General features: G+C 40.5%; 1 protein-coding gene across 1 annotated transcript; it reads right to left on the bottom strand.

Moving 5' to 3' along the window:
- Positions 1–11289: 11289 nt before the first annotated feature.
- On the bottom strand, positions 11290–18984 carry LYPD6B (LY6/PLAUR domain containing 6B). Its single transcript, XM_062498455.1, is given in 7 exon segments — positions 11290–11454; positions 14899–15029; positions 16114–16212; positions 17364–17518; positions 18612–18709; positions 18834–18959; positions 18961–18984. Coding segments are annotated over 7 exon segments (798 nt in total).
- Positions 18985–19213: the final 229 nt, after the last annotated feature.

Raw genomic sequence — 19213 nt, 5'->3', positions numbered from 1 at the left:
TGCGAGATGAGATCTCCCACAAACACTCCCCGATAGTAACTGGGCAACACAGAATGTTCCCAATCCACTGAAATCCAGCCCTTGCCCTGCAGAGGATTTACAAAAGTGCTGCTTTCCCATTTCTTTCCCCCCACCTTGGAATGCACGGATATCTTAAAAAAAATTCTGAATGTGCTTTTGCGGTTCTTCCCCTAGTATTAAGAATTCGGGTTTAATTATTTTTTTTCAAATCTTCACTAGAAATCTCAAATGGTGAATATGATTTATTGCTTCCTTGGAAGTGGAAAACCTGTGGGAGTCAAACCCCTTTTCATGCTTTTTCCTGCTGATATGTTTTTGTTTTTTTTTTTTTGGCACATTCTCAACCTCATTAGCTGCCACTTGAAAGATTCTGTTCCTAAAATAGCACAGCGGAAACTCATTTTCATCACGGAAAAATTTTAATCACCAAGATGACTTCGTTCCATGGAAAACAGAATGGATAAAAAAAAGTTTAAAATTCCCTGTTCAAGGATCATTAATGCTGTGGCAAACAGCAGCAGCTGTGGCTCGGGAATGGGAGAACCAAGGGTTTTAATCAGGAATGGGAATGAGATGAAGCTCCCCAGGTCTCCTGGATCCCTGGAAGTGTCCAAGGCCAGGCTGGACAGGGCTTGGAGCAGCCTGGGACAGTGGAAGGTGTCCCTGCCACGGCAGGGTGGGATGGGATGAATTTTCAGGTCCCATTCCAACCCATTCCATGTTCCCAGCATGGTTTTAAATGGGGATTTAATCCAGTTCAGTCCAGCTGGCAACTGGAACAGATTCATTGGAAAGGGAGAAAGCTCTGGTGATCCTGATTCTTCCTCCTGCTTTTCCCTGTGTGTCCCCTCCCTGTCCTGCTTCCCAGAGAAGCTGCAGACACCCACACACATCCTCCCACACCACGGATTTAGGGCAGGAAAGGGACACAGGGAAAGGGGCTCAGCCACCAGAGAAGGAAAATCATCCAAGGGAGGAAGAAGAAAGAGCAGAGCTCAAACCTCACCACGTCAGAGGAAGGTCCAAGGGTGGGAGCTGCTCAACCCACGGACATTCCCTGACAGGATCAGAGGGAAATTCCCTTAAAGGTTGGCAAGGGACAGTCAATCCAGCCCGTCACCACGGATCCATGGAAGGGGTCCAGGCTGGAAAGAACCTTGAATCTCATCCCACTCCTCCCCCCCTGCCATGGCAGGGACACCTTCCACCATCCCAAATTCCTCCAAACCCCATCCAGCCCGGCCTCGGACACTCCCAAAATCCCTCAAAGCAGACTTTGAGAGCGCCTTTACAAGGATCAGCAATCCCAGCCCTTTTCCAGGGATGGAGGACACTCCAAGCAGTGTTTGGGAGTTCTAACTTGTTTTTCCAACACATTAGTGAATAATTTATCTTGTTAATCTGAAAGGCTGGGAAGAGATCACTGCCTTGAAGATTGATGGCAGAAACTGGAGGGGGAGAGGGGAACATGAAACAAAATGCCTTCAAGAGCAATTTGCTCCTGAGAAATGATTTATGGGTGACATTATATTACATTATATTATATTATGAATTTATGGAAGTATTCTTGCAGGATTTAGGAGTCAATCCTGTTTTCCTGGAGCTCAGGTGGAGGGGAATTTTAAGGGAGGGAGAGGTAGTCCCCTAACCAAACACTGCTGACATTTACAGTACCTGCAAATCAAAAATCCTTCCCTCAGCCTGAACTGAGTTATAGGCGAGTGTTGGAAAACCTTCATTCCAAAAAATCTCCTGGAAATCGCCAGTGAACTGTCAAAGAGGGGGGGTTTACGCTTCCCTTTATATTGGAATTCAGGCTCTGACCAAACCACATTTCTGCAAAGCCAGAGCCTGTGCAAAACTGGTCTTAACTAAACTTCCCATGGCAAGGAATTCCAGGGGGAAGATGTCCAGGCTCTCCCCCTCCTCCAGGTGTTTGAGCCCCAAACCTGCAAGCAGAAAGGAAATTGTCATTCCCATGGATTTTTTGGAACTCATCCCTTTGGGATCCAGCCTGGATTTTGCAGTGAGTGGTGTCATCATCCAGAGTGAAATCAGGAGCTTTGGCTCTGACATCCCAAAGAATCAGATCCCAAACTGGAAGGTCTGGAGGGAAAAGCTGCATGGAAGCACAAAGGATTAACACCAAATTAAACACAGAAATATATTTAATGTAACTGATTTTCACTTCAGAAATTGCTTAACCACCCGCAGTGGACCTTCCTTCCCTGGAATTAAGAAATGCCATTTCCCCAATCCCCAAAACCCATTTTTCCTCTATGATTGTGGAGCAGAGCCCAGCCCTGATTTCCCCCAATCCAGCAATGCATCCCCTTTCATCATTTCCAGTCCCTTCAAACTCATTTTCAGACTCTTCCAACTCATTTTTGTTACCTCCCCACTCTTTTTCTGTCCCTTACAACTCACTTTCAGTCCCTTCCAACTCATTTTTAGTCCCTTCAAACTCATTTTTAGTCCCTTCAAACTCATTTTCTGTCCCTTCCAACTCATTTTTGTTCCCTTACAACTCATTTTCAGTCCCTTCCAACTCATTTTTAGTCCTTTCAAACTCATTTTTAGTCCCTTCAAACTCATTTTCTGTCCCTTCAAACTCATATTCTGTCCCTTCAAGCTCATTTTCAGTTCCTTCAATCTCACTTTTAGTCCCTTCAAACTCATTTCAGTCCCTTCAAACTCATTTCAGTCCATTCAAACTCATTTTCTGTCCCTTCCAACTCATTTTTGTTCCCTTACAACTCATTTTCAGTCCCTTCCAACTCATTTTCAGTCCCTGGACCCAGCATGAATAACCCCATTGTTGCCCCCTATCAGTGCCCAGCGCTAGGGTTACACCACTTTGGGAAATCAGCAGCTTTGGGATCACCCCTCCTCTCCAGGAGCAGGTTTGGGAGGGGTCGAAAGGCATCCCAGGATATCAATAAATACGGGATAATTATTGAATCTCTAATTAGAACTGAAAACATGGATTCGGAGTGGCTGGGCTGGAGGAAAACCACAACTCCCCGTGCACCGGCAGCTTTCCGTGGGCTCCACGTGCGTGGATTTGTGGAGCTCAGGCTAACAATGGGAATGCTGAGGGGATCCAGGCAGGAAACACAGAGCCATTGAGGCGTATCAGGGGTTCCATCATCCCAAAGTCCAACGGCGCATTCCTGCTCTCTTAGATTTCAGCGGATAACGGGGGAAAAGTTGAGCAAATTCCATGTAATTGCCGTGCACTTTGCAGCCTCCGTCCCCAGCTCCCAAGAGCAGGGAGACATCCATCCCTTGGGATCATCCCAGCTCGGATTGGAACTGAAAAAAAAAAATAATAATAAAAAAAATATTTAAAATTTCAAATTCGCCACCCTCTCGTGTTTATTTATTTATTTATTTATTTATTTATTTATTTATTTTTGTTGTTGTTTTTTTTTAACTGGATTTTTGGGTGAAGCTCATCGAGGCTGGGGACAGTCAGAGGCAGGAGGACAAAGCGAGCCAAGATTTTTCACGTGAGGCAAAACGCTCCAGGTTTATTTGCCAGGAATTTCGTGTTCCTGCTGGTTGTCCCCTTTGAACCCAGGCAGGATCAGTCATCAGCTTAAACCACTCCAAAATTTGCTTTTAATGCACCTCTGGCAGCTCCAGCAATAAATCCATAAGGATTAATAGAAATGAGGATGGTTTTTTATTCTCCCTGGGCAACATTTCCAGTTTCCCCCCCTGGTTTACAGACTGTGGGAAGGTGGATTTGGTGTTTTGGGGGTTTTTTAAGGTTATTGTAAAATATAAACTGCAGCAGCTTCAAAATTCACTGTTTGTTACTGAAAGTGAGAATTTCGGTCGCCCCCCCCTCCCTTCTTTAGTTCACTGAGGACATTTTGGGATTTTAATGTCCCAAAATTTAAATCTTTAATGCCAGGAATTACACAAAACTGGCTGGGATGGCAAACACATCCAGTTTATTGTAACCCCTGGTTTAGTTATATTAAAATTTATTAACCTTTTAAACATTGTTGTTTATTTTATCCTTATAATTTATTTTATCTTTATTATTTATTTTAACTTTATTATTCTTCTCTATTATTTAACTTTATTTACAGATTATTTCTATATTGTATTTATATATTATTATTATTATTATTGTTATCCATTTTATACCTATTATAGTTCTTTTATATTCTTAGATATAAAAGAGGTCTTATATTTATCTACTTATTTAAATATTATATATTATCATCTATTTTACACCTATTATAGTTCTTTTATGTTCTTAGATATAAAATAAGCCTTAAATTTATCTACTTGTTTAAATATTATTTATAATACATCATTCACATTTTAACATCATCTTTGTGAACAGTTTTGACACTGTTAACATTTATAACATGAAATTACATTTATTAATCATTAATTAAAGCAGGCTCATTACCTTCTAATATATCCCTTCTGACACACAAATATTATTTTAGAGAGAGCTAATATAAACAGAATTACCCAGTGCAACTGCAAGAGAAAAATTAAAATTAGCCAAGCATTCAAACCACTCGTTTTAGGGGGTTTTTTATTACCAAAAAAAAAAAAAAAAAAAAAAAAAAAAGGAGAAGCTTTTCCAGAGCTCTAATTACTGCTTAATCCTTGGGAGTATCAATAATTTAAAAAGCTGGATCTGGACATCAGGGCAAGATAAGGTCTGATGTTGTTAACTCTGGTGAAATCTCATTAAATGGACCAGAAATCCCAAATAAAATCCCATAAAAGAAGCAAAACAAATAACAGCAGGACTCCCAGTTTGGAGAAACAAATGGGATTTTAACAAATATTATATTTTAATTTCTTATTTTACCTGCAGAGGCACTTTCTGGTGAAAAACCAAAGCAAACCATAAGAATAAAACAAAAATAGATTTTCTTTTTCTCCCCCCCTACAAAGTAGTTTTCTTTACAACCCTCCCAGTTTATTTTTGGAAGTTTGGGTTTGTTTTGGGTTTTTTTTTATTTTTTGTTTTGGCAGGTGGATCCTTTTGCTTCACTTTGGAGGGAGAAGGAAACCTGAGATTTTTTTAGCCTGAGGCCCCACATTAATTCTTTCCTTTTTTTTTTTGAGAGATGTTGGCCTCCAGCTTTTGGCCAGGGGAAAAAAAAAAAGGAAAAGGAGATAAAACCCACATGCCCTTGTTGAACACATGGTCTGGGATTTGGGAAACAGAGTCCAGAAAACCTAAAAAAGAGCCTGAAAATTGTCTTTAAAGGGCCTAGAAAGAGCTTTAAAAGAGTCTGAAAAGAGCTTAAAAAGAACTTTAAAAGGGCCTGAAAAGAGCCTTAAATGAGCCTAGAAAGAGGCTGAAAAGGGAATAAAAATAGCCTGGAAATGGGAATATAAATAGTCTGAAAAGGGGCCTGGGAAGAGCCTAGAAAGGGCCTGAAAAGGGCATGAAAAGGACATGAAAAAGGCATGAAAAGGGCATTAAAAAAGCCTGAAAACAGCCTAGAAAGAGACTGGAAAAGAGCCTTAAAAGGGTCTAGAAAAAACTTAAAAATGTCCTTAAAAGTGCCTTTAAAAGGCCTGAAAAGGGCATAAAAAGAGCATGGAAAGGGCCTTAAAAATTGCTTAAAAAGAGCTTAGAAAGAGCCTGGAAAATGCCTAAAAATTGGGAATAATCTATCAAGCCAAGGGAATGAGGGGCAGGAATGAAGGGAAAAAGGGATGGGAGGTGGGAAGTGGTCCTGCTCCCTGAGAGCAGGAATTGCCTCTGGAGAAAGAATTTCTGGAATTAAGGGGTCTCTGGAAGCAGCAGCAGTTGGGGTCTCTGCTCCTCGGAGTGTCAGCGTGACTGGGATGGGCAAACCCAGACCCCAAACTGGGATGGGCAAACCCAGACCCCAAACTGGGATGGGCAAACCCAGATCCCAAACTGGGAACTGCAAACACAGACCCCAAACTGGGAACTGCAAACACAGACCCCAAACTGGGATGGGCAAACCCAGATCCCAAACTGGAATGGGCAAACCCAGATCCCAAACTGGGATGGGCAAACCCAGACCCCAAACTGGGATGGGCAAACCCAGATCCCAAACTGGGAACTGCAAACCCAGATCCCAGTCACAACTGGGACCTACAACCTCCCATCTTCCCAAAACTCTTCTCTCCCTGTCCCAACCCAAACAGTTCCAAACAGCCAAACTTTTAAACTTGGACCTGTCAAATTTTCAAACCTGGATTTGTTAAACTTTCAGACCTGAATTAGTCAAACTTGTATTTTCAAAAAATTTAAAACTGGATTTGTCAAAGATTTAAACATGGATTAGCCAAACTTTCAAACTGGAATTTGTCAAACTTTCAAACCAGAATTTGTCAAATCTTTAAACTAGGATTAGACAAACTTTTAAACTTCAATTAATCAAACTTTGAAACTTGTATTATTCCCAGCATTTTCTCTCCATCTAATTCTGTTTAATTTTGTTATCTCCCCATATCTCGATTTAGAGTTACATTACAACTTTCAATTCATCTGCATTGGATAATTCCGTTTAGGAAAACCCCGGGTGTCCCAGCATAATAAATATACACAGATATATCAGAAATAAAGATGGGATTTAGGGCCTCTTCCAACCCAATTCTCTGACATTCCCCAATTTTCCACAAGGATTACAACTCTGAAAAAGCATGCAGCAAGAAACTGAAGGAAAAACCAAAGGAAAACCAAAGTTGTGTTCAAGAAACCCTTTGAAACTCACCTGCACAGAGCAGTTTAACAAGAAATTATAATAAAATTATATTCCTTGAAATTATATTAAAATTATATTCCTTAAAATTATAATTGCATTCTATTCCTCTAAAAGCAAAAAAAATTTCTTTGGACAGGTGTAATTTGGAGTCCTAAATTTAGCTTAAAAATCCTCCAAAGAGACAAATTAAAAACAGGAAAGGAAAATTTTGGGTTTTAAAAAGTAACGGTGGCTACCGAGCCTCGATATCCTCACGGGGTTGTGTGAAATCACAATTAAAAATATAAAAATAAAAATCAGTTTATTCTTTCTATTTACTCGAGTGGAAAGCAGCAGAACATTTCCTCAGAGACGACGAGAAAATAAAGTTAAAGCTGCTCAGCGACGGTGACGAAAAGCTCGTTAACAAAATGTGCCGCTCACGAGGATTTTGGATTTTTTAACCAAATCTGAGGAAGTGCCAAGGCACAGACAGGAGCCAGCCTTGATCCCCAAACGATCCCAAAAATCGGGCTGGGATTTGAATTATCCCAACCCAGGCAGGGAAAGTCCTAATTAAGGTAATAATTAATCCGTCCCTAAATCCTGGCCCTAAAACTTGAAGATCCCACAAGATTGAAATCGGCCTTCCCGGTGGAAAACAAAATGTTAATTTTAATTTATTTTTCATTTCTGGCTTTGGTATCTTATCTATGAATGTATCTGAATTTTTTGCATGTTTAATTTGGATTTTTTTTTTCCCCTGAAATTCTCCCCACTTCTTCTTGTCCCAAATACATCCCAGCACCATTCGTAAGATGGAAGTGAACCGTGAACAGGATTTAATTTAATTTAATTTAATTTAATTTCTCTCATCTCCTTCCATTCATGTCCCACTTTCTCCATCTGTGTCAAATAACTCTTTCCATTAAAAAAATAAAAAACAGACACACAAAAAATCCCACAAAACACTAAAAAAACTCCAAAAAAACTTCCTAGGAACTCTCCCAAAAAATCTAACAAATCCAAAATGATGATGATGATGATGATGATAATAATTTACTTTATTTTATTTTATTTTTATTTTATTTTTTATTTTTATTTTAATTTTTAGCTTTAGTTTTAGTTTTTAGTTTTAGTTTTAATTTTATTTTTATTTTTATTTTTATTTTTATTTTTATTTTTATTTTTATTTTTATTTTTATTTTTATTTTTATTTTTATTTTTTATTTGCCTTAAAATGAGTAAGAGAATTAAAATACCCGGGAAAAGCACTGGAGGAAACAAGATTATCCCAATCCCGTTCCCAGGTCAGCTTTAATTCCCAAACGGATTTGGAGAATGCAGAGGTTTTGTGTTTTCCGTGTTTTTCAGATTTCCAGGATATTTATGGATATTGGATGTTCCCGCTGCTCATCCTTGTGATGTTAAATCAGAAAATTTAGGTTTAAACCAACCCAAAAACGGGGGGGAAGGGAAGGGGGAAAAAAATCAAAAACCAAAATTTAAAAAAAAAAGTAAAAACTAAATTTTTTTTAAAAAAGAGAGATTAAAGAAAGGAGAAGGGAAAAAATGTTTAAAACCCACAAAAAAATAACAATAAAAAAACCAACTTGAGATACAAAAATATAAAGAATTTGAAAATGCCCCTCCAGAAATTAAAAATTGCAGAGTCAAAATATAATAAAAAAAGAACTTTTAAAATTATCCAAAATGACTAGAAATTATAAAATCCCCTAATTATTACGCAGTCCATAAAAAATAAATATATATGTATGTATTAATTTATTTTTTTTAAAAAAAGACAAATATCCCAACTCCCCTCTCAAAATTCAAAAATAAAAATCCCCAACAACCAACACTAAAACTGGGACAAATTACCTCAAATGAACTTTGTGTGGTGACCTTTAAACCCTTTAAAAATTTCCCTTTGAAATATTCTCAAATAATTATGAATATTCCACATTTTTTTTCCTTTTGTTTTCCCACTCTCTCTCCCAAACTTGCAGCTGCTTTTTCTGCCTCTCCTCAACGCCAACAGCAGAATAAATGAGATTTAATTTTATTTTCATTGAAACGCCACAAAACTACAATTAAAATTATTTTAGCAATGCGTCGAGAGTTTTAAAAATGCAAATAAAATTAAGTTTTCTTCAAGCCTTTTAAATATCTCTGATTGTCTCTAGCAGGACAAATTATCCCGAAAAAAAGGGAGGGCAAGTATTCCGAAAATATCGCAAAGGATTTTAATTAATATTGCAAATTAAGCAAAGAAGAGGAAATTTAAATTATGCTGAAGTCAGGGTAGAATTTAATTTTTTACCATGGAATACTTGTCACCAGAAACGTCGTCCATCGGAAAAGATTTGAATATTTTTTATTAAAAGTGCCATTTCTGGAGAAGATTTAAAGCAGTTACGCAGCAATAAGAAAACATCCAAAACACTGAATAATGAAGAATTTATCAGGATAATTGAAGTTTTAAAAATAAACCTTCTCTAGGCTGTCCAGTGCAATGTAAATAAAAATCTTATTACACACACATGTATATGCCATTAAAAAATACATTTAACTGCACAAACGGATGGATTTTGGAATTATTTCTGAATTATTTTCAGGTTCAAAAATTCATGTATTTACAGAGGCATCATTCCCAAAGTTTTGGGGTGAATTTAGGCAATGAAAAGTTGAATTGAGGCAAATAAAGTTTAAATCACAACATCTGTGAACCCAAACTCGGATAAAGACAGCACTGAAAATTGGTTTTATCAAATGAAAAAATTGAATGTATTCAAATTACAACTTCTGTATTTGAAATTATATCTGTATTTAAATTACAGCATCTGAACCCAAACTGACATAAAAACATCACTGAAAATGTGTTTTATCAAATGAAAAATTGAATATATTTAAATTATAACTCCTGTAATTTAAATTACAGCTGTATTTAAATTACAACATTGAAACCAGACTGACATAAAGGCATCACTGAAAATTTGTTTTATCAAATTAAAAGTTGAATATATTTAAATTACAGCTCCTGTAATTTTAATTACAGCTGTATTTAAATTACAACATTGAAACCAGACTGACAAAAAGGGATCACTAAAAATTTGTTTTATCAATTGAAAATTTGAATACATTTAAATTACAACTTCTGTAATTTTAATTACAGCTGTATTTTAATCACGTCTGAACCCAAATAAGCGTAAAGACATCACTGAAAATTGGTTTTATTAAATGATAAATTGAATATATTTAAATTACAACTTCTGTGATTTAAATTACAGCTGTATTTAAATTACAACACCTGAACCCAAATTCATATACAGACATCACTGAAAATTGGTTTTAGCAAACCAAATAATCTTTTTCTAAGTTCTTCAGACAATGAAAATCCAGCTGGTACCTGAAAATATTGAACATAAAAATTCTGCCATCAATTAAGGTGGGATTGCTGTTCAGTCATCAATCCTGCCAAAAATACGGTGAATTTTAAACATTTTTTCTCTGCTCTCAGCATATTTTTTCCTACAAAAAAAATTTCAGCATTTAACATCAAATCCAAGCAGGGTTTTCTATAAAAAAAAAGAGATGAAGCAAAGGGAAAAATTGTTATTCCCCCTTAAATTCCATATTTTTTCCACCAAGTGTCTCTCCGTGCATTTGAATATTCAACTGCCTATTAAAAATAATCCCAAACTTTGCAATAAAAAAGGATTGGTGCATCCAAATGATTACAACTCATCCTTAATATTCCCCACCCTTTGAATTCTCTGATTTTAAAAAATAAAATCCAAAATCAAATCCCTTCACGTGCCCAGGCTGAATTCTTGAATCTTCAGTTGCAAGGAAATAATCCCTTTGGTTTGGAAGATCAGGAATTCTGCTCTGGGTGCTCCAACAGGATTTTTTAGGAATTCTACATTTCCCATAGCTTTAAAATGGGAGCGGATATTTTACAGAAAGAAAAGATTTGATTTTTCTATAATTTCCAGGGGAAATGAGAGCTGTCATCAAGCAGAAAGAAAACAAACCCAAACCTGGCATTTGTATTTTATTTCTCTAAAAACCTTTTGTATTTGTATAACAATTCTCGATGAAAAACAGAGGTGTTCTCTATGAAATCAAGATAAGCTCAAACACATTTTGCTAAAACAAGAAATTCTGTGGTTTTTTATGCACATAGAAGTTCAAATCCAGCTTCTGATTCATCCACCCAAAAACTCCTTTAGACTGAGGTCGCCACAGCTCCGTCCAAAAAAAACCCAAAAAAAACCAAGAAAATGCGCATTTTCCTCAGAAAACAGGATTAAAACTTGAGTCCACCCCACCGCCCCTCCCAGCAGGGTTTATTTTTTTATTTTTTTTATTTTGTGGGGTTTATTTTCAGTACTGACGGGGAAGGATTCCCACTAAAACACCCAAGGAGTTCAGGACGCGTCTTTCCGCCGCGCCCTGAGTTTCGCGGCGCTGGAGGAACGTCGGTGACTTCTCCTTGGAGATCCTGGGGGCTCCTGGTCCGGGGGCTGTGCCAGCAGCTCTGTCCGAGGTTGCCGGGTCAGGACAGGGCCATTGTCACCGATGTCACCAGCAGAGCCACGCCGGGCACTGCCCGGCTGCCCGTGGCCGTCCTGCGGGCCTGCAGCACAGCAAACACCGCGTTGGTGGCGTTGGTGGGGATCTCCACGTTGCAGATCATGCCTTCACAGCAGGAAACACACTCCTGGGGGGAGAAAAGGGTAATTAATTAACTCAGGGTGATTAATTAATTCACACCAGCGGTGCCACGCTGGGCACTGCCCGGCTGCCCTGCGCAGCTGCAGCACAGCGAACACCGCGTTGGTGGCGTTGGTGGGGATCTCCACGTTGCAGATCATGGCTTCACAGCAGGAAACACACTCCTGGCGGGAGAAAACAGGAGTTAATTAATTAACTCGGGATGATTAATTCAGGGTGATTAAATGAATGATTAATTCACACCAGCAGCGCCATGCTGGGTATCCCATGTGCATCCTGCACATCTGCAGCGCAGCAAACACTGCACTGGTGGGGATCCCCACGTTGCAGGTCATGGCTTCACAGCAGGAAACATTCCTGGTGGGAGAAAACGGTAATTAATTAACTCAGGGTGATTAATTCAGGGATTAATTCACACCAGCAGTGCCGTGCTGGGCACTGCCCAGCTGCCCCTTGTCCATCCTGCACATCTGCAGCACAGCAAACACTGCACTGGTGGGGATCTGCACATTGCAGGTCATGGCTTCACAGCAGGAAACACACTCCTGGCGGGAGAAAACAGGAGTTAATTAACTCGGGGTGATTAATTCAGGGTGATTAATTTGGGGAGGGGTTAATTCGGGGCGGTTTTAAGAGAGAAATTCATATTTAATGTCACAAGGTTGAGCTGCACAGACCCATCAGGGTCAGCCTGTACCAGGACAGCAGGTGGAGCAGACACGCTAAGAATCATCCTGAAATCCAATATATCCATGAATCAATTCCCCAAAATAAATGAGGGGTGTAGTTTTCCTGGAGTCACTCATCCCGTGGTGTGTCCCCAGGCTGAGGTGGGATGTCACACAGCCACACAGACGCTGCAGAAAACACAGCTTCCCTTCCTAACACATGAACTAAAAATATAAAAATATCCCCTGGAACCTTTCAGGTTTCAGCTGTTTTTAGGATGAAAAATTCGGACTCTAAAAGCTTTGTTCCCAACCAGTTTTCCCCTTGTGGTCAGTGCAGCTTCCACTTGCTGAATCCACTTTATTTCTCAGTTTCTAAGGCCACCAAAGCACTGATTTCCAGCAGAGAATCCAAACCCAATTCTATTTCCTAGAAAATCCAGGAGAATAAATGAATAAAATGCCAATTTTTATCCAATCCAAAGGCACGACAACTTTTTTTTTTTTAAGATAAAATCCCCACCCATGGCTGAGGGTCGGAACAAGATGAGCTTAAAATTCACTTCCAACCCAAACCAGGCTGGGATTTTATAATTCTATGGAAATGCAGCAGGAGACAGGATGCAGAGTTATTTTATTCCCTCAAAACCTGCTGGAATCACTGGAATTTGCTCAGAAAACATAGAGATTCTCTGATATTTAGCGTGGACGTTGCCTGCTTTGTTTTTGGCGTCCAAAGTTGTTCGTGTTAAAAACAACAGAACTCATCTTCACATGTTCCCATTTAGGAATTGATGGGTGATATTTTCCAGCAGAAAATCAAACTCTGCTGGGCTGCGCTTGATTATTAAGAATAAACTTCTTGTTATTAAGAATAAACTTGATTATTAAGAATAAACTTTTCCCCCCCCCCCATCGTCCCAAGGATGGGATTTAATCCCGGAGTTGGGATTAAATGCTCGATAGATGGTATTTTGTGTTCGGACTCAGATGTTTATTAATTTTTATCTATGTTACAGTGAGTTCTACAGCACTTCTGGCTAACAAGATAAAAACGGTGATGCATCTCTTTATCTACAAGACCTTTTAAGGGCTAATCCGTCCAATTAAGAACAGACATTTAAATTATTTTTACTCTTAACCCAATAACCAAACACATGTGACCCGCAGTGCGGAGGTTTTTTTTATCTAATTACAAAAATTCCACTTAGACCCATGAAGAAGAAAGTGAAGAAGAAAGAAACTTCCACCCTAAACCCTTCACCTTGTTTTCTATACATTGCTATATTCTAAAACCTCAAATTCTAAATTTTCCACCGTGTGACGCCACACTTCTATTCCAACTACACACCAGTGATCCCAGTTTTATTACTGGATTTTGGAAGTCTTCTCCAAGGTCTCAGGTCAAACGCAGTGTTCTTCATGGGGCTCAGGGCTTGACAGCACACAAAGTCTCAGTTTTTAAAATTTCAGTTTTAAAATTCTCACTTTGAAGGGTTCCAACACCAAGGCTGGGAGGAAACACAAGTTTGGGCTTTTCCCCATGGAACAAAAACTCAGCTGTGCCTCGTTCAAGCCTATGGCAAAACCCGAGCCTTGCAAAACCTCAGATCCTGAGCTCCGTGCCCTGAGTGCACCCCAAAATCCCAGGAGGAATTTTTTTTTTTTTAGGGATTTCCCCCTGCCACCCCAGCAGGAGAAGGAAGGAGGGAGGAGAGCTTGGTCCTGCTCCTCCCACAGAAATCCCATTGTTCCTGCTCCGGGCACGTCCTCCTGAGCTCCGTAGGAAAAACAGGCCTGGAATGCCCAGCTCCATCTCCAGGAATGCCCAGCTCCATCCCCGGGAATGCCCAGCTCCATCCCCGGGAATGCCCAGCCCCATCTCCGGGAATGCCCAGCTCCATCTCAGGGAATGCCCAGCTCCATCTCAGGGAATGCCCAGCTCCATCCCCTGGAATGCCCAGCCCCATCTCCGGGAATGCCCAGCTCCATCTCAGGGAATGCCCAGCTCCATCCCCGGGAATGCCCAGCTCCATCCCCGGGAATGCCCAGCCCCATCTCCGGGAATGCCCAGCTCCATCTCCAGGAATGCCCAGCTCCATCTCCTGGAATGCCCAGCTCCATCTCCAGGAATGCCCATCTCCAGGAGCAGGGGCTGTCCCTGCTCCAGGAGCAGGGTGGGAGCAGGGCAGGAGCAGGAGTAAGGCAGGAGCTAGGCAGGATTAAACCAGGAGCAGGGCAGGAATAAAGCAGGAGCAAAGCGGGATTAAGGCAGGAATAGGGCAGAATTAAGGTAGATATAAACCATTAGTAAAGCAGGAGTAAAGCACCAGTAAGGCAGAAGTAAAACAGCAGTAAAGCACCAGTAAGGTAGAAGTAAAGCAGCAGTAAGGCAGTAGTACAGCAGTAGTAAAGCAGTACTACAACAGTAGTACAGCAGCAGTACAGCAGTAGTAAAGCAGTAGTAGAGCAGTAGTAAGGCAGTAGTAGAGCAGTAGTAAGGCAGTAGTAGAGCAGTAGTAAGGCAGGATTAAGGCAGCAGTAAGGCAGGATTAAAGCGATAGTAAAGCAGCAGTAAGGCAGTAGTAAAGCAGTAGTAGGGCACTAGTAGAGCAGTAGTAGAGTAGCAGCAAGGCCAGCGCAGAGCAGCAGTAAGGCAGGATTAAAGCAGCAGTAAAGCAGCAGTAAAGCAGTAGTAGAGCAGTAGCAGAGCAGTAGCAAGGCCAGCGCAGAGCAGCAGCAGAGCCCTGCTGATGTCTCACCGTGTGGCCGCTGTCCCCGTGCCGGTGGCAGCCCACCAGGTGACACTCGTCGCCCGTGGCACATTTCTTGGTGACGGAGGTGCTCTCCCCGAGGGCCGTGAAGAGGTGAGCTGTCAGGCAGTACCGAGCGCCTGCACAAAAAGAAATCCCCGCGTTTATTCCCAGAAATTAAACCTACGGAACGGGGTTTCAAAACTACGCGCGGTTAAGGGAAATACTCCCGGAAAATGGATTTGCAGAAATATTCGCAACTCGATCAAAGGAGCGTTTAGGAAGGAATTAATTAGTGTGAAATCCTCGCTGACCCTCCAAACCTCCAGAAAGGCTGCTTTTATTTCAGTTACTAATTAGCACCATCATTGCACGTCTCCTCTCAGCTCTCTCCTCTTCGTGGTTTCAGATTTGTTTCCTCATTCCTCTGCTTCGCTTCTTCCCCTTTCCCACCATTCCTGGGAATGTCACCGGCAAGAAAATCGAGGAAACATTCCCATTATTTTTATTTTCCTGTGTTTTATCCTCCTCGGCACAGGTGTGAGCTCCGGTCAGTCAGGTCCTGCCGCTCACAAAGAAACTTTCAATTTTGGGATGGGATCCAGGGAGAAGGGGATAAAGCTACAGAAGAAATCCTTCAGGTTTTAAAAATAATATCTTTTAAATTAACTCCTGAGAAGCAGATCATTATATATATATATACACAGATAAACATATATAATTAATTCATATTGATACATTATTCAGAAATCAGTTCATTGTTAATATTTTATTGTTAGAGAGATGGAGATAAATAATTTTTCACTGTTGCTTTACACTCTGAAGAGAGTAAAGCAACAGAGGAAAGTCTTCAAACTTTTTAAATAATATCTTTAACTCTTGGGAAGCACATCATTATATATATACACAGATAAATATATATAGGTAATTAATATTGATCTATTATTCAGGTATCTGTTTGTACATTATTATTTTATTGTTCTATATTGTATAAAATGGAGGGAGATGGAGATAAATAATTTTTCACTGCTGCTTTACACCCTGGAATGGCCCAAACCATCACGGCAGCAGAAATTCTCTGACTCAGCATTACCAACAAAAAAAAAAAAAAAAAAAAAAAAAAAAAAAAAAAAAAAAAAAGTGCCGGCACATCAATGCCACGAAACAGCCAAATTTAAATTTAAAAACCCAAATTTAAATACCACAAAGGATCTCCTCACTCACTTTCGGGACACCACCTGTCCTCAGCCCATCTGTTGCAGTTGTAGTTGTCCGCTGCGTTGTCGCAGGTGAAGCACTTGAAACTGTTTGGGAACGGAGTGGCTTGGAAAGGGTTAAAAAAAAAAAAGTATTGAAATATATTCAGTTGGGAAGCATTGAGGAAAAAAAATAATGAAAATGTTCAAAATGTCGCTTGTGCATGCGTGTATTTATAAAAATTAATTAATTATATGTGTTTACATCTTTTCGCTGTCAGGCAAATAGAACAAGTTTGGTAGAAAGGTGTTTGGGTTTTGTTTTTGTTTTTTTTTCCCCCTCTCTGGGATTGAATTTAAAATACGTCCCGAAAATATTTTTGGATTGTGAGAGTGAAAATATAATATAATCCAAAATTGAGGTAGCAGTGGGAAAAGCAGAAAAGAGGGAAGAGTTTATCTCCCTCCTCGTGGAGGTCTGCACAGCAAACATAAATCTTTATTTTCCTTTGATGGAAAAACTGCATTTCCAAAGCAGCTCCAGAGCTTGATCATCCACTCGGAAGGAGAAGCTGAATTCTTTAAACAAAATAATTTAAAAAAAAAAGGTTTAAAGGGTTTTTAAAATTCTTTTTAAAAAATCTGATTTCCATTATTTAAATGAATTACTGGAAGGTGCAGGGTTCATTAGGGGCAGATATTATACCCAGCTATTATATCCTGGCTGGTTTAATGATGCAGATAATGCAAATGAGGGGATGGAAAACACTGGTGATGCCAGATAAGAGGTAAAAATAGATAAATAAAAAATAAAAATAAATTATTCCATTAGTGCCAACTGGCTTCACAGGTCCCACGAGGTTTTTAATTACCTGCAGACTGAATTAATTGCATGCAGCAGCACCTATTCCTCCCCCTACAAAACCCCCAACAAGATAAAAGACCAAAACCACCTGTTCTGGATTATTTACAGGGAAACCACTGCATAATTCCCACTGCAGGGAGACAGGAAAAAAAACACAAGAAAAGCCCTTAAAATGCCAAAATCCTCATGCACCCTTTAATTTGCCAACACGGGCGATTTATTTCCATTTTGTCAACTTGTCAAACATCAAGGACAAAGTGCTGAGGGTTGAGAAGAAGAATATTCATTTTAAAGTTTTCCCCTGGGGACGAACAACAGCGGAGACCCAGACTGGGAGGATGGGGCAAATAATTGAAATTTTAAGCCGGAATTCCATAGCGGAATGGCCAGAAGTCCATAAAAATGCTACTCACGGTCTAGTGGAGGCCTGATGTTGTAAAAGTTGATGTTCTCAGCAGAAACCAGATTTCCCAAAAGGATGAGGAACGGGAGAACGGCTGCGGGCAGCGCGTGCCGGAGCAGCCCCATCCTGGGTGTCACTGCACATGGAATTCCAGGCTCCTCAGGCCTGGAAAAGCGAGGGAATTCATTACTCAGTGGGAATGCTGAGAGTCGGAGGTGCAGGGTGATAAAATTCCTGCTGGAAGCATGGAAATCCAGCCGGGAACGCCGGCGGAGCAAAGCTGAGCTGGTGGTGCCTTCTGCTGGCCAGAATCCCTCACAGAGGGCTTCAACTTCCCCCCCCCCCCCCAAAAAAAAAAAAAAAAAATTCAAGGTTAGTTCTTTCACCTGTATGTCCTCCTGAGCAATGGGAATCTTAAAAATTCCCTGAAAGGATTCCTAAAAAATCGACAGGGGGATTGAGGTGCTTTAGATGCAACTTGGAAGATCACCAAGGAAGCAAAGGGCAGAGAAATCTCAATTTTAACACCAACAACCAATCCTGTACCTGAGATAAATAAATCCAATTTCGGATAATCTACATCCTCTGAATTTTCAAAACCGCAGCATTGAAATTTCCAAGCGTGAATTCAATTTATTTCTTTTTAAGTGCTTCCCAAAGGGAACGCTAAGGAGGATGCCTGGGGATGGCACAGATGTTTTGGAGAAGGGCAGGGTGGAAAGTTCAGAGGGATGAGATGCAATCCCCCAAAATTCCATTTTTTTTTTATTTTTTATTTTATTTGGAGACCCCCTGGCTGCTCTGCCAAGGCTTTAGAGAGGAGAGCAGAACCTTTGGCTCAGGTTTGTATTTAGATTTCCACACCTCCATACAAACACAGGGAATTTGTTGCGAATTCCAGTGACCCCGGAGCCTGGTTCAGAGATAAAAGATCCCAACCTCACTCCTCCCATGCAAATTCCCAGCAGGACAAACAAGCTGGAGTGGAGGCTCCTGCCAAACCAGAGCCCAAGGCATTCCCTCCAAATTTCCAGGCACACCCTGGCCAGGCTGAAAATGGTACTCAGCAGAGAAATCAAGGAATTCCCCTCTTTTCCCTGGGATTTTGGATTGGTTTGGGTTTTTCCTCTGGTTTTGCCGACCGAGTAAACAGCAGAATTTCAGGAATTGTGGACTTTATTGTGAATTTAACCATACTGCTTATTAAATCCTGGCTTTATGGATACATTTCAGGAGACATTCCAAAGTCACAGCCCACCTCTGCTCCCTCTGTGCTTCCAACACTGTTTTCCACAGGACGGTCCAGATTTCTTCTGGCTGCAGCCCAGGATCCAAAGAAGGATTAGGTAGAAGAATCTGTGGAGAACAAACAGCAACAGATCATCATAATTCTGTTCCGGAGGATCAAATTAGCACGGAATTAAGATAAAAATTTGGTTTTCATATGGAAATACCCAGAGAAGCACTTGAACTACACAACATGGCTCTTACTGAGCGCCGTGGCGCCGCACAGAAATGAAATTCCCTCCTTCCTGGGATATCCCAATGCCATAAAATCCAAATAAAAGACAAAAAGTGAAGGAACGAGGCTCGCTCCATCCCTGAGGATGGGTTTCCTCCAGGAAAACCATTACTGAGGGAGCGACCCGGGTGGGAGCACACGAGTGAATATTCCCATTCCAGAGATATCCCAGCTTTCCACATGAGCCCTGCCCAAAACAGAAGCACGGATCAGCAGCGAAGACAAACCCACAGCCTCCCAGTGAGATGAACAAACAGGTCCTCTCCCCCACAAAAAATATGTGGAGTTGATGAAACTCCTGGAATTCCAATTAATTTCCAGAGCCGCACGTTCCTGAT

The sequence above is a fragment of the Cinclus cinclus genome, chromosome 9 (assembly GCF_963662255.1).
Source record: "Cinclus cinclus chromosome 9, bCinCin1.1, whole genome shotgun sequence".
Taxonomy (NCBI): domain Eukaryota; kingdom Metazoa; phylum Chordata; class Aves; order Passeriformes; family Cinclidae; genus Cinclus; species Cinclus cinclus.
Note: the sequence above shows the minus strand (reverse complement) of the source record. Positions and strands in the feature narration are given on the sequence as shown.